Source organism: Heptranchias perlo, chromosome 5 (assembly GCF_035084215.1).
Source record: "Heptranchias perlo isolate sHepPer1 chromosome 5, sHepPer1.hap1, whole genome shotgun sequence".
NCBI classification, from domain to species: domain Eukaryota; kingdom Metazoa; phylum Chordata; class Chondrichthyes; order Hexanchiformes; family Hexanchidae; genus Heptranchias; species Heptranchias perlo.
The window spans coordinates 19,648,468-19,663,406 of record NC_090329.1 but is presented as its reverse complement, the minus strand read 5'-3'; the positions used below and the strand labels follow the sequence as shown (position 1 = coordinate 19,663,406).

At 45.6% G+C, this 14,939-nt stretch overlaps 2 protein-coding genes across 2 annotated transcripts in view; one reads left to right on the top strand and one right to left on the bottom strand.

Moving 5' to 3' along the window:
• Window positions 1-276: 276 nt before the first annotated feature.
• Window positions 277-14,939, bottom strand: part of khdrbs2 (KH domain containing, RNA binding, signal transduction associated 2) — a 501,831-nt gene continuing 487,168 nt past the window's right edge. Inside the window, exon 11 of the transcript XR_010962867.1 lies at window positions 277-379. The gene's annotated coding sequence lies outside the window, so the exon portion shown is untranslated. The remainder of the gene's footprint in view (window positions 380-14,939) is intronic.
• LOC137322134 (GATA zinc finger domain-containing protein 14-like) lies at window positions 2,649-12,673 on the top strand. The gene is made up of 3 exons (XM_067985249.1): window positions 2,649-2,684; window positions 7,837-11,089; window positions 12,381-12,673. The coding sequence occupies exons 1-3, from the start codon at window positions 2,649-2,651 to the stop codon at window positions 12,671-12,673; spliced, it is 3,582 nt and encodes a 1,193-aa protein (XP_067841350.1).

The window sequence follows — 14,939 nt, the reverse complement described above, 5'->3', positions numbered from 1 at the left end:
ACAATTCTCGAGGGAGATGAGGAGAATTTTCCTTTTGCAGCAAGTTTTTACGATTTATGGATGCACTGGCTGAAAGGGTGGTGGAAGTAGCTTCTATAGTAACTTGCAAAAAGCAATTGGATCAGTACTTGAAAAGGAAAAAATTGGAGGGCTATAGGGAAAGAGCAGGAGGAGTGGGGCTAATCGGATAACCCTTTCAAGGAGCCGGCACAGGCACGATGGGCCGAATGGTCTCCTTCTGTGCTGTAGCATTCTATGAACCGGCACTTACCTTTTCTTGTACAGGCCATATGGGTTCATATCTCAGCCTGGAGTCTCTCAGCCTCCCCAACTGATGTTGCTAGTTCTTTCATTGTTCCAGATTGCTCCAGACTAACTTCTAAAGGAAAGGAGAAAAAATATTAAAACCTCCATCAGTTCCGTGTGTCAAGCGTTGGCTCGCTGAGCTGCCAATCGAAGTTATCACCTTAAATGAAATGCTATCCCCTTGATATGAAAGCTGGCAGAATTGGTACTGTCCATTCAGATAACCTCACTACCAGGCGCACTGAATGAAAATCCATTTTACCGTCAGGATGCAAACTGTTATGGAAGGCATGCAATGGAACCCCAATTTCCCAAAACTAATGTAACTTAAGAAGGTACACTGATGGCTGTTCCACCTGCTATTCGACCTAAGACTCCTGGTCAATATACTGAATGGCTTGTATATATCTTGGAGTTACGTTGTAAACTGAGCCTGGCCTTACATCGATAACATAAATTATACCAGAATATCTCGTCAGCCAAATAGGTAAGAGATCTCAAAATGCTAGAGACCAAGTCTACCCACTGATCACTTGTCTTCTGACACCTGGGCAATATCCACGTACAACAACAACTTGCATTTATATAGCGCCATTAACGTAGTAAAACGTTGCAAGGTGCTTCAGAGGAGTGATTATCAAACAAAATTTGACACCAAGCTGTGTAAGGAGATATTAGGACAGGCGACCAAAAGCTTGGTCAAAGTGGTAGGTTTTAAGGAGCATCTTAAAGGAGGAGAGAGAGGCGGAGAGGTTTAGGGAGGGAATTCCAGAGCTTTAGGCTTAGGCAGCTGAAAGGACGGCTGCCAATGTTGGGGCAAAAGAAATCGGGGATGCACAAGAGGCCAGAATTGGAGGAGCGCAAAGATCTTGGAGGCTAGTAGGGCTGGAGGAGGTTACAGAGATAGGGAGGGACAAGGCTGTGGGGGGATTTAAACACAAGGATGAGAATTTTAAATTTGAGGCATTGCTGAAATCGTGAGCCAATGTGGGTCAGTGAACACAGCGGGTGATGGGTGAATGGTACTTGGTGCGAGTTAGGATACAGGCAGCAGAGTTTTGGATGAGCTTAAGTTCACAGAGGGTGGAAGATGGGAGGCCGGCCAGGAGAGCATTGGACTAGATGATGCTTGAATATACATTGGTTAAACAGAGGTTCAATGGAGCTGCTATGACAGCTGCATTCATGCACAGAATACAAATCTTCAAATACTAATTCCAATATTTTGACAGGTCCTGGGCTTCCTCCAATAGAGCCCAGCCAAGTATCACATGTCATCATGGTTTGCTGCACAACTTTACGATGCAACAAAAATTACACAAGGGAGGAGGGTCTTCCTACGGCCTTATCAAGGGGAAGACACACATAGTGTTGAGCATGCTGAATAGGCTGGTGGGGGAACAACATTTGCCAGTGCCAACGACGTCCAGCAAGATCTGATTAACAAGTCTTTTACATAATAACTCCCTGGCCCACCCTTTGATTAAGAGCCCTGCCAACCATTGTCCCAGTCCCTGCAAACATGTACCATCTACACTACAAGACACATCTGCTCCTCAACTGCCAATTCGTCTCACTTCAGATTCCAATCTACAACGCCATCACAGGAACACTTTGGCACACATTGCGAAGGAAGTGCCAACTCATTTTATTCCCTATATGGCACCTTGATGTTGTTTTCCACCCTAATGTTTGTCTTCAGTGCTGTAAGGGGCGATTTGGAGCCTGCCGGCCTGATGGAGACTGGGCGAGCAGGCAGTTAAACCCGGCTGGGAGGTTTACATGCCGACCCCCCCCCCCCCCCCCGCTCCATACTCCGTTCCCGCAGTCTGGAATTTTAACTCGCCCTTCTGAGTAGGTGGCTAGGGCAGCCACCTTTAAACTGGTGGGGTCCTTTTTTAAACATGCGGAGTTCCCGATGACATTGTCGGGGGACCTGACTGCTATTTTAACCGGTGGCTCGAGCGGGGGGAAGCTGCTGAGGTCAGAAGAGGGAGGGGTGCCCCCCCCCCCCCCCCCCCCCACCATCGGGCTGCCAGAAGGAAAGTTTAGGCCTTCCCTGCCCCGTCTTCCCATTTGCAAGACCGTCTCGAAAGCCCCTTTCCCTGCCACTGACCCGAGTGCGGGGGAGGTGGGGGGGGGGGGGGGAAATATTCCTTCGGTCCAGGCCAGTGGCCTCCTGCTGCCCGACATTATACTCCTGCTCACCACCGGTTTCAGGCAGGGGACAAATGTCCGGGGGCACGCGGATGAAGCCCGGGTCTTACAATTGCCATGACCACCCAATTCCCGCTCAGTGTTAAAATTGGGCCTTCAGTATCGAGTCTTCTACGAGGTGCTTAATGGCTGGTGTGTTGCGGTCAAAGGCCCCTAAATTGGTGAGGGGCACGAGGCCACAGAGGTATTGCCATCCTGAGAGGCACCTCATTCACGCTCTTTGCGTGCCCGCCCCTGCTACCGGGCCCCGCTTCAGCACACCCATTCCTCTGCGGCAGAGCAGACTTGAGGAGAGCGTTGAGATCACTAGCCGTGCGATGTAGCCTGTCCAAGGTGGAGGAGACAGCAGAGTCCAGGGTCTGTGTGGCCAGCGTGGTCATTCTTGATGGTTTTTACAGGCAGTAGCACTTTGAACTTCTCACCAATTTCCTTGAAAGAGATTGTGGCTTAATTTTGTGTTGTGATGTTACTGTAAATTCAGTTCACAAACAGTTAGCTCTCAGAAACACAAACCGTTAGCTCTCAGAAACACAAACCGTTAGCTCTCAGAAACACAAACAGTTAGCTCTCAGAAACACAAACCGTTAGCTCTCAGAAACACAAACAGTTAGCTCTCAGAAACACAAACCGTTAGCTCTCAGAAACACAAACCGTTAGCTCTCAGAAACACAAACCGTTAGCTCTCAGAAACACAACCGTTAGCTCTCAGAAACACAAACCGTTAGCTCTCAGAAACACAAACCGTTAGCTCTCAGAAACACAAACCGTTAGCTCTCAGAAACACAAACCATTAGCTCTCAGAAACACAAACAGTTAGCTCTCAGAAACACAAACCGTTAGCTCTCAGAAACACAAACAGTTAGCTCTCAGAAACACAAACCGTTAGCTCTCAGAAACACAAACCGTTAGCTCTCAGAAACACAAACAGTTAGCTCTCAGAAACACAAACAGTTAGCTCTCAGAAACACAAACCGTTAGCTCTCAGAAACACAAACCGTTAGCTCTCAGAAACACAAACCGTTAGCTCTCAGAAACACAAACCGTTAGCTCTCAGAAACACAAACCGTTAGCTCTCAGAAACACAAACCGTTAGCTCTCAGAAACACAAACCGTTAGCTCTCAGAAACACAAACAGTTAGCTCTCAGAAACACAAACAGTTAGCTCTCAGAAACACAAACCGTTAGCTCTCAGAAACACAAACCGTTAGCTCTCAGAAACACAAACAGTTAGCTCTCAGAAACACAAACAGTTAGCTCTCAGAAACACAGTTAGCTCTCAGAAACACAAACCGTTAGCTCTCAGAAACACAAACCGTTAGCTCTCAGAAACACAACCCGTTAGCTCTCAGAAACACAAACAGTTAGCTCTCAGAAACACAGTTAGCTCTCAGAAACACAAACAGTTAGCTCTCAGAAACACAAACCGTTAGCTCTCAGAAACACAAACAGTTAGCTCTCAGAAACACAGTTAGCTCTCAGAAACATAAACAGTTAGCTCTCAGAAACACAAACAGTTAGCTCTCAGAAACACAAACCGTTAGCTGTCAGAAACACAAACCGTTAGCTCTCAGAAACACAAACAGTTAGCTCTCAGAAACACAAACCGTTAGCTCTCAGAAACACAAACCGTTAGCTCTCAGAAACACAAACAGTTAGCTCTCAGAAACACAAACAGTTAGCTCTCAGAAACACAGTTAGCTCTCAGAAACACAAACAGTTAGCTCTCAGAAACACAAACCGTTAGCTCTCAGAAACACAAACAGTTAGCTCTCAGAAAAACAGTTAGCTCTCAGAAACATAAACAGTTAGCTCTCAGAAACACAAACAGTTAGCTCTCAGAAACACAAACCGTTAGCTCTCAGAAACACAAACAGTTAGCTCTCAGAAACACAAACAGTTAGCTCTCAGAAACACAAACAGTTAGCTCTCAGAAACACAGTTAGCTCTCAGAAACACAAACAGTTAGCTCTCAGAAACACAGTTAGCTCTCAGAAACACAAACAGTTAGCTCTCAGAAACACAAACCGTTAGCTCTCAGAAACACAAACCGTTAGCTCTCAGAAACACAAACCGTTAGCTCTCAGAAACACAAACCGTTAGCTCTCAGAAACACAAACAGTTAGCTCTCAGAAACACAAACCGTTAGCTCTCAGAAACACAAACAGTTAGCTCTCAGAAACACAAACCGTTAGCTCTCAGAAACACAAACCGTTAGCTCTCAGAAACACAAACAGTTAGCTCTCAGAAACACAAACAGTTAGCTCTCAGAAACACAAACAGTTAGCTCTCAGAAACACAAACCGTTAGCTCTCAGAAACACAACCCGTTAGCTCTCAGAAACACAAACAGTTAGCTCTCAGAAACACAGTTAGCTCTCAGAAACACAAACAGTTAGCTCTCAGAAACACAAACCGTTAGCTCTCAGAAACACAAACAGTTAGCTCTCAGAAACACAGTTAGCTCTCAGAAACATAAACAGTTAGCTCTCAGAAACACAAACAGTTAGCTCTCAGAAACACAAACCGTTAGCTCTCAGAAACACAAACAGTTAGCTCTCAGAAACACAGTTAGCTCTCAGAAACACAAACAGTTAGCTCTCAGAAACACAGTTAGCTCTCAGAAACACAAACAGTTAGCTCTCAGAAACACAAACCGTTAGCTCGCAGAAACACAGTTAGCTCTCAGAAACACAGTTAGCTCTCAGAAACACAAACCGTTAGCTCTCAGAAACACAAACCGTTAACTCTCAGAAACACAAACAGTTAGCTCTCAGAAACACAAACAGTTAGCTCTCAGAAACATAAACAGTTAGCTCTCAGAAACACAAACAGTTAGCTCTCAGAAACACAAACCGTTAGCTCTCAGAAACACAAACAGTTAGCTCTCAGAAACACAAACAGTTAGCTCTCAGAAACACAGTTAGCTCTCAGAAACACAAACCGTTAGCTCTCAGAAACACAAACCGTTAACTCTCAGAAACACAAACAGTTAGCTCTCAGAAACACAAACAGTTAACTCTCAGAAACACAAACCGTTAGCTCTCAGAAACACAGTTAGCTCTCAGAAACACAAACCGTTAGCTCTCAGAAACACAAACCGTTAACTCTCAGAAACACAAACCGTTAGCTCTCAGAAACATAAACAGTTAGCTCTCAGAAACACAAACCGTTAGCTCTCAGAAACACAGTTAGCTCTCAGAAACACAGTTAGCTCTCAGAAACACAAACCGTTAGCTCTCAGAAACACAAACAGTTAGCTCTCAGAAACACAAACCGTTAGCTCTCAGAAACATAAACAGTTAGCTCTCAGAAACACAGTTAGCTCTCAGAAACACAAACCGTTAGCTCTCAGAAACACAGTTAGCTCTCAGAAACACAAACAGTTAGCTCTCAGAAACACAAACAGTTAGCTCTCAGAAACACAAACCGTTAGCTCTCAGAAACACAAACCGTTAGCTCTCAGAAACACAACCCGTTAGCTCTCAGAAACACAAACAGTTAGCTCTCAGAAACACAGTTAGCTCTCAGAAACACAAACAGTTAGCTCTCAGAAACACAAACCGTTAGCTCTCAGAAACACAAACAGTTAGCTCTCAGAAACACAGTTAGCTCTCAGAAACATAAACAGTTAGCTCTCAGAAACACAAACAGTTAGCTCTCAGAAACACAAACCGTTAGCTCTCAGAAACACAAACAGTTAGCTCTCAGAAACACAGTTAGCTCTCAGAAACACAAACAGTTAGCTCTCAGAAACACAGTTAGCTCTCAGAAACACAAACAGTTAGCTCTCAGAAACACAAACCGTTAGCTCTCAGAAACACAGTTAGCTCTCAGAAACACAGTTAGCTCTCAGAAACACAAACCGTTAGCTCTCAGAAACACAAACCGTTAACTCTCAGAAACACAAACAGTTAGCTCTCAGAAACACAAACAGTTAGCTCTCAGAAACATAAACAGTTAGCTCTCAGAAACACAAACAGTTAGCTCTCAGAAACACAAACCGTTAGCTCTCAGAAACACAAACAGTTAGCTCTCAGAAACACAAACAGTTAGCTCTCAGAAACACAGTTAGCTCTCAGAAACACAAACCGTTAGCTCTCAGAAACACAAACCGTTAACTCTCAGAAACACAAACAGTTAGCTCTCAGAAACACAAACAGTTAACTCTCAGAAACACAAACAGTTAGCTCTCAGAAACACAGTTAGCTCTCAGAAACACAAACCGTTAGCTCTCAGAAACACAAACCGTTAACTCTCAGAAACACAAACCGTTAGCTCTCAGAAACATAAACAGTTAGCTCTCAGAAACACAAACCGTTAGCTCTCAGAAACACAGTTAGCTCTCAGAAACACAGTTAGCTCTCAGAAACACAAACCGTTAGCTCTCAGAAACACAAACAGTTAGCTCTCAGAAACACAAACCGTTAGCTCTCAGAAACATAAACAGTTAGCTCTCAGAAACACAGTTAGCTCTCAGAAACACAAACCGTTAGCTCTCAGAAACACAGTTAGCTCTCAGAAACACAAACAGTTAGCTCTCAGAAACACAAACCGTTAGCTCTCAGAAACACAAACCGTTAACTCTTGAGGATGTTGATCAGAATCAACCAGATCTGTTTGAAACAATGAGGAATCATCCAGTACTTTCCACAGGTGTTCACACCTTGTGAATCAAACAATACTAGACTTTTGTCGGTTGGGCAGGTGTTTGTGGGTTCAAACCTAACTGCAGGATTTGGGCTCTTAATGTAGTCTACTATTAGATTACAAAAAGTACTAATTGAAGTGTAGTCACTGTTGTAATGTAGGAAACCCGGTAGCCAATTTGCACATAGCAAGCTCCCACAAACAGTAATGTGATAATGACCAGATAATCTGTTTCTTTTAGTGATGTTAGTTGACGGATAAATATTGGCCAGGATACCAGGGAGAACTCCCCTGCTCGTCTTCAAAATAGTGGCCGTAGGATCTTTTACGTCCACCTGAGTGGGCAGACGCGGCCTCGGTTTAACGTCTCACCTGAAAGACGGCACCTCCAAGAATGCAGCACTCCCTCAGTACTGCATTGGAGAGTCAGCCTAGATTTTATATTAATGTTTGCGTCCTGTAAGTGTAAGGTTAATGCCATTCAGTTCAGAGATTAAGTAAGTTAAGCCTATTAATAGGGTTGAGATGCATATTTTGTTATGTTTATAACATGAGCAGTAGTAGGGAATTGATTGAATTTCACTGGAAAACAATGTTTTGTTGTATCATATATTATATGTAAAATAAACCAGTTTGTTGGTTTACGGTTGACTTTGTCTCATTACAGTGTTCTTCAGTCTACCTTCTGAAAGATAGAAGAAACATATGGCAGCACATACGAGACCACAGTAACCAGTACATACGAGACCACAGTAACCAGTACATACCAGACCACAGTAACCAGTACATACGAGACCACAGTAACCAGCACATACGAGACCACAGTAACCAGTACATACGAGACCACAGTAACCAGTACATACGAGACCACAGTAACCAGCACATACGAGACCACAGTAACCAGTACATACGAGACCACAGTAACCAGCACATACGAGACCACAGTAACCAGTACATACGAGACCACAGTAACCAGTACATACGAGACCACAGTAACCAGTACATACGAGACCACAGTAACCAGCACATACGAGACCACAGTAACCAGCACATACGAGACCACAGTAACCAGTACATACGAGACCACAGTAACCAGTACATACGAGACCACAGTAACCAGTACATACGAGACCACAGTAACCAGCACATACGAGACCACAGTAACCAGTACATACGAGACCACAGTAACCAGCACATACGAGACCACAGTAACCAGTACATACGAGACCACAGTAACCAGCACATACGAGACCACAGTAACCAGTACATACGAGACCACAGTAACCAGTACATACGAGACCACAGTAACCAGCACATACCAGACCACAGTAACCAGCACATACGAGACCACAGTAACCAGTACATACGAGACCACAGTAACCAGCACATACGAGACCACAGTAACCAGCACATACGAGACCACAGTAACCAGTACATAGGAGACCACAGTAACCAGCACATACGAGACCACAGTAACCAGTACATAGGAGACCACAGTAACCAGCACATACCAGACCACAGTAACCAGTACATACGAGACCATAGTAACCAGTACATACGAGACCACAGTAACCAGCACATACGAGACCACAGTAACCAGCACATACGAGACCACAGTAACCAGTACATAGGAGACCACAGTAACCAGCACATACGAGACCACAGTAACCAGTACATAGGAGACCACAGTAACCAGCACATACCAGACCACAGTAACCAGTACATACGAGACCACAGTAACCAGCACATACGAGACCACAGTAACCAGTACATACGAGACCACAGTAACCAGCACATACGAGACCACAGTAACCAGCACATACGAGACCACAGTAACCAGTACATACGAGACCACAGTAACCAGTACATACCAGACCACAGTAACCAGTACATAGGAGACCACAGTAACCAGCACATACGAGACCACAGTAACCAGCACATACGAGACCACAGTAACCAGTACATAGGAGACCACAGTAACCAGCACATACGAGACCACAGTAACCAGTACATAGGAGACCACAGTAACCAGCACATACCAGACCACAGTAACCAGTACATACGAGACCACAGTAACCAGCACATACGAGACCACAGTAACCAGTACATACGAGACCACAGTAACCAGCACATACGAGACCACAGTAACCAGCACATACGAGACCACAGTAACCAGTACATACGAGACCACAGTAACCAGTACATACCAGACCACAGTAACCAGTACATAGGAGACCACAGTAACCAGCACATACGAGACCACAGTAACCAGTACATACGAGACCACAGTAACCAGTACATACCAGACCACAGTAACCAGTACATACGAGACCACAGTAACCAGTACATACGAGACCACAGTAACCAGCACATACGAGACCACAGTAACCAGTACATAGGAGACCACAGTAACCAGTACATACGAGACAACAGTAACCAGCACATACGAGACCACAGTAACCAGTACATACGAGACCACAGTAACCAGCACATACGAGACCACAGTAACCAGCACATACGAGACCACAGTAACCAGTACATACGAGACCACAGTAACCAGCACATACGAGACCACAGTAACCAGCACATACGAGACCACAGTAACCAGCACATACCAGACCACAGTAACCAGTACATACGAGACCACAGTAACCAGCACATACGAGACCACAGTAACCAGCACATACGAGACCACAGTAACCAGCACATACGAGACCACAGTAACCAGCACATACGAGACCACAGTAACCAGTACATACCAGACCACAGTAATCAGCACATACAAGACCACAGTAACCAGTACATACGAGACCATAGTAACCAGCACATACGAGACCACAGTAACCAGCACATACCAGACCACAGTAATCAGCACATACAAGACCACAGTAACCAGTACATACGAGACCATAGTAACCAGCACATACGAGACCACAGTAACCAGCACATACGAGACCACAGTAACCAGTACATACCAGACCACAGTAATCAGCACATACAAGACCACAGTAACCAGTACATACGAGACCATAGTAACCAGCACATACGAGACCACAGTAACCAGCACATACGAGACCACAGTAACCAGCACATACGAGACCACAGTAACCAGTACATACGAGACCACAGTAATCAGCACATACGAGACCACAGTAACCAGCACATACGAGACCACAGTAACCAGCACATACCAGACCACAGTAACCAGCACATACAAGACCACAGTAACCAGTACATACGAGACCACAGTAACCAGCACATACGAGACCACAGTAACCAGTACATACGAGACCACAGTAACCAGCACATACGAGACCATAGTAACCAGTACATGCGAGACCACAGTAACCAGTACATACGAGACCACAGTAACCAGTACATACCAGACCACAGTAACCAGCACATACGAGACCACAGTAACCAGTACAGACGAGACCACAGTAACCAGTACATACGAGACCACAGTAACCAGTACATACGAGACCACAGTAACCAGCACATACCAGACCACAGTAACCAGCACATACCAGACCACAGTAACCAGTACATACGAGACCACAGTAACCAGCACATACCAGACCACAGTAACCAGTACATACGAGACCACAGTAACCAGTACATACCAGACCACAGTAACCAGTACATACGAGACCATAGTAACCAGTACGCACGAGACCATAGTAACCAGCACGCACGAGACCATAGTAACCAGCACGCACGAGACCATAGTAACCAGTACGCACGAGACCATAGTAACCAGTACGCACGAGACCATAGTAACCAGCACGCACGAGACCATAGTAACCAGCATTCACGAGACCATAGTAACCAGCACATACGAGACCATAGTAACCAGCACATACGAGACCATAATAACCAGCACATACGAGACCATAATAACCAGCACATACGAGACCATAGTAACCAGCATTCACGAGACCATACTAACCAGTAAACATGAAACCATAGTAACCAGCACATTGAGGTGAGGTGAGAGTGACTGCCCTTGACGTCAAGGCAGCATTTGACCGAGTGTGGCACCAAGGAGCCCTCGTAAAATTGAAGTCAATGGGAATCAGGGGGAAAACTCTCCAGTGGCTGGAGTCATACCTAGCACAAAGGGAGATGGTAGTGGTTGTTGGAGGCCAATCATCTCAGCCCCAGGATGTCGCTGCAGGAGTTCCTCAGGGTAGTGTCCTAGGCCCAACCATCTTCAGCTGCTTCATCAATGACCTTCCCTCCATCATAAGGTCAGAAATGGGGATGGTCGCTGACGATTGCAGAGTGTTCAGTTCCATTCGCAACCCCTCAGATAATGAAGCAGTCCGTGCCCGCATGCAGCAAGACCTGGATAACATCTAGGCTTGGGCTGATAAGTGGCAAATAACATTCACGCCAGACAAGTGCCAGGCAATGACCATCTCCAACAAGAGAGAGTCTAGCCACCTCCCCTTGACATTCAACGGCATTACCATCGCCGAATCCCCCACCATCAGCATCCTCGGGGTCACCATTGACCAGAAACTTAACTGGACCAGCCACATAAATACTGTGGCTACGAGAGCAGGTCAGAGGCTGGGTATTCTGCAGCAAGTGACTCACCTCCTGACTCCCCAAAGCCTTTCCACCATCTACAAGGCACAGGTCAGGAGTGTGATGGAATACTCTCCACTTGCCTGGATGAGTGCAGCTCCAACAACACTCAAGGAGCTCGATACCATCCAAGACAAAGCAGCCCCCTTGATTGGCAGCCCATCCACCACCCTAAACATTCACTCCCTTCACCACCGGCGCACTGTGGCTACAGTGTTTATCATCTACAGGATATACTGCAGCAACTCACCAAGGCTTCTTCGACAGCACCTCCCAAACCCGCGACCTCCACCACCTAGAAGGACAAGGGTAGCAGGCACATGGGAACAACACCACCTGCACATTCCCCTCCAAGTCACACACCATCCCGACTTCGAAATATATCATCGTTCCTTCATCGTCGCTGGGTCAAAATCCTGGAACTCCTTCCTAACAGCACAGTGGGAGAACCTTCACCACACGGACTGCAGCGGTTCAAGAAGGCAGCTCACTACCACCTTCTCAAGGGCAATTAGGGATGGGCAATAAATGCCGGCCTCGCCAGCGACGCCCACATCCCATGAACGAATAAAAAAAAACATACGAGACCATAGTAATCTAGCACTCACGAGACCATAGTAACCAGCACATACGAGACCATAGTAACCAGCAATCACGAGACCATAGTAACCAGCACATACGAGACCAGTGTAACCAGCACTTACGAGACCATAGTAACCAGCACACACGAGACCAGTGTAACCAGCACTTACGAGACCATAGTAACCAGTAGATACGAGGGGCCTTATCGTTATGGTCCCCGGGTCACATATGGTTTAGCTAGATATCTGTCCATGGTGGACTGCAGACATCTGTTGGCATACATCAGAACCCCACACCATGTGTTGAAAACTCCAACGTTCACGATCTAATGCCTCCAGCAATCTGTAGTGTTCAGAAAGTGTCCTTCTTTTAAAAGCTGAGCCAGTGAGCTATGCATCCTTGTCCTCTTCAGCGGAGAAGGGATGTGAGCAGGCTCTGTAGACAGTTGGCTTCTTTTTTGGCTTTGCCGTTGCCTCTTGCCTGCTACTGTGCTGTGGATCACCCATTACCCCCACTCAAACTCACTGTGCAAATCATGCAGAGCGAATATTTCTGAGCTCCCTACTTGGCAGGTTGAAAATGACTGAGGGTGCATCATCAGGAAGACATTCCTCTCCCCTTTTCCTAGTCTGGGGATCTGCCAGGCCTCGGGAACGAGAAGAGGAACAAAGGTCAGGACGTAGCTTTGATGGCAAGCACAACTGGCTTGTTAGACACTTCAAAGAGAAGAAAGAAAAGCAAAGCAAAGGAAAGAAAGTAGAAAAGAAAGAAAGATGGGGCGAAGGAAAGAAAGAACTTGCATTTATATCACACCTTTCACAACCTCAGCATGTCCCAAAGCACTTTACAGCCAATGAAGTACTTTTTGAAGTGCAGTCACTGTTGTAATGTAGGAAACGCGGCAGCCAAATTGCACACAGCAAGGTCCCACAAACAGCAATGGGATGATGACTAGTTTTAGTGATGTTGGTAGAGGGATAAATATTGGCCAGGACACTGGGAAAAGTTCCCTGGTCTTCTACGAAATAATGCCATGGGATCTTTCTTGTGCACCTGAGAGGGCAGATGGGGCCTTGGTTTAACATCTTGTCCAAAAGAGTCACAGACAGGCCAGGTTTTTCCTTTCCTGAAGAACGTTAGTGAACCAGTTGGGGTTTTTAATGATAATCTGATAGCTTTCACAGTCTATTTTATTGACTTTAATTTCACAGGATTTGAACTCTTAACCTCGAAGGTCCTAGACCAATACCATTACCACTATCCTATCATAATGGTGTAGGGGTTGCTAGCATTGACCTCTTACCAAGCATTTTCTCCAACTCTTTGTGCGTCACAGCGCGTGTACAAGGGGAACACGGTGTCCGTCCTCTTGCACAGTTGATCCACCACCTCATCTCCATCACCCCGCTTGCCACTCCCTTGACTGCTGGAAGACATGTCAGCAAAGTTCCTGAAGGCTGTTCTCTCCTTTACCCAGGAAAAGTGCAATGTCCCTTTAAGCTACTAATCACATCTGCCGCTCACCTGCCTCGCGTAAATGAGTTCTGGTCTTGGCGGGCAGGTGCCAATCCCACCGCACCTACTTCCTACACCGGCAAACGAACATCAGCCCCCCTAATTACCACATTTTTACCAGGCTAGCGATCAGAATCAGGAACCTTGCTGATTTTTTTCTGTCCATCCCACGGGCATTGGGACCAATTGTACTACGACACACGTTGACTCGTAACACATGGAATGCCTGTTGTCTTAATCAAAGTCAAACCTTCAATTTGTTCCGTTGTATCTGACGACCAGGACTATTCCTTTCCCAGTCTCAGTTCCCTAGGTTCAAAGCACCATATATTGACTGCCATCTAGAAAATCCCCTTTGTGAAAATAAAGAATTAAATATGCAAAGCCCTAAACATCATACCCCGACCTTGAACTATAAATGCATTCCATTTTGTTGCTTTAAGTAGCTCTATGAATGTAGTTCTTCATTTGCAATTTGTGGATTATCCAGATGGAAGCCACTCACTTTCCGGGACGAGGAGAGGCGATTGGCATCAGACAGAGCCTACCGAATGTAGAAGTACTTGTGTCTGCGCTCGTAATCGCCCGTATCATACACAGATTTTTAAAGATTGCATTTAAATTGCTTTTAAACATGTTCCATAAACAGAATACTCGGTGGGGAGCAGTGGAATATAAATCTATTCTGCTCATGAGAAAGACTTTGATTGTTCATTTGTGACTCCACAACGTGTGATTGTTCAGCTCATCCTTAGTCAGGGGAGTTCTCCCCGGTGTCCTGGCCAACATTTATCCCTCAAAAACATCACTAAAAAACAGATTATCTGGTCATTTCTCACATTGCTGTTTGTGGGAGCTTGCTGTGCACAAATAGACTGCAACATTTCCCTACATTACAACAGTGACTACATTTCAAAAGTACTTCATTGACCGTGAAGCACTTTGGGACGTCCTGAGGCTGTGAAAGGTGCTATGTAAATGCAAAGTTTCTTTCTTTCTTTCCGGTCTCCTGCGGAGGATTCCCAATATATTACAATATGTAGAGCTGTGTCATTCCCCTGTAATGGACTCATAACTAAA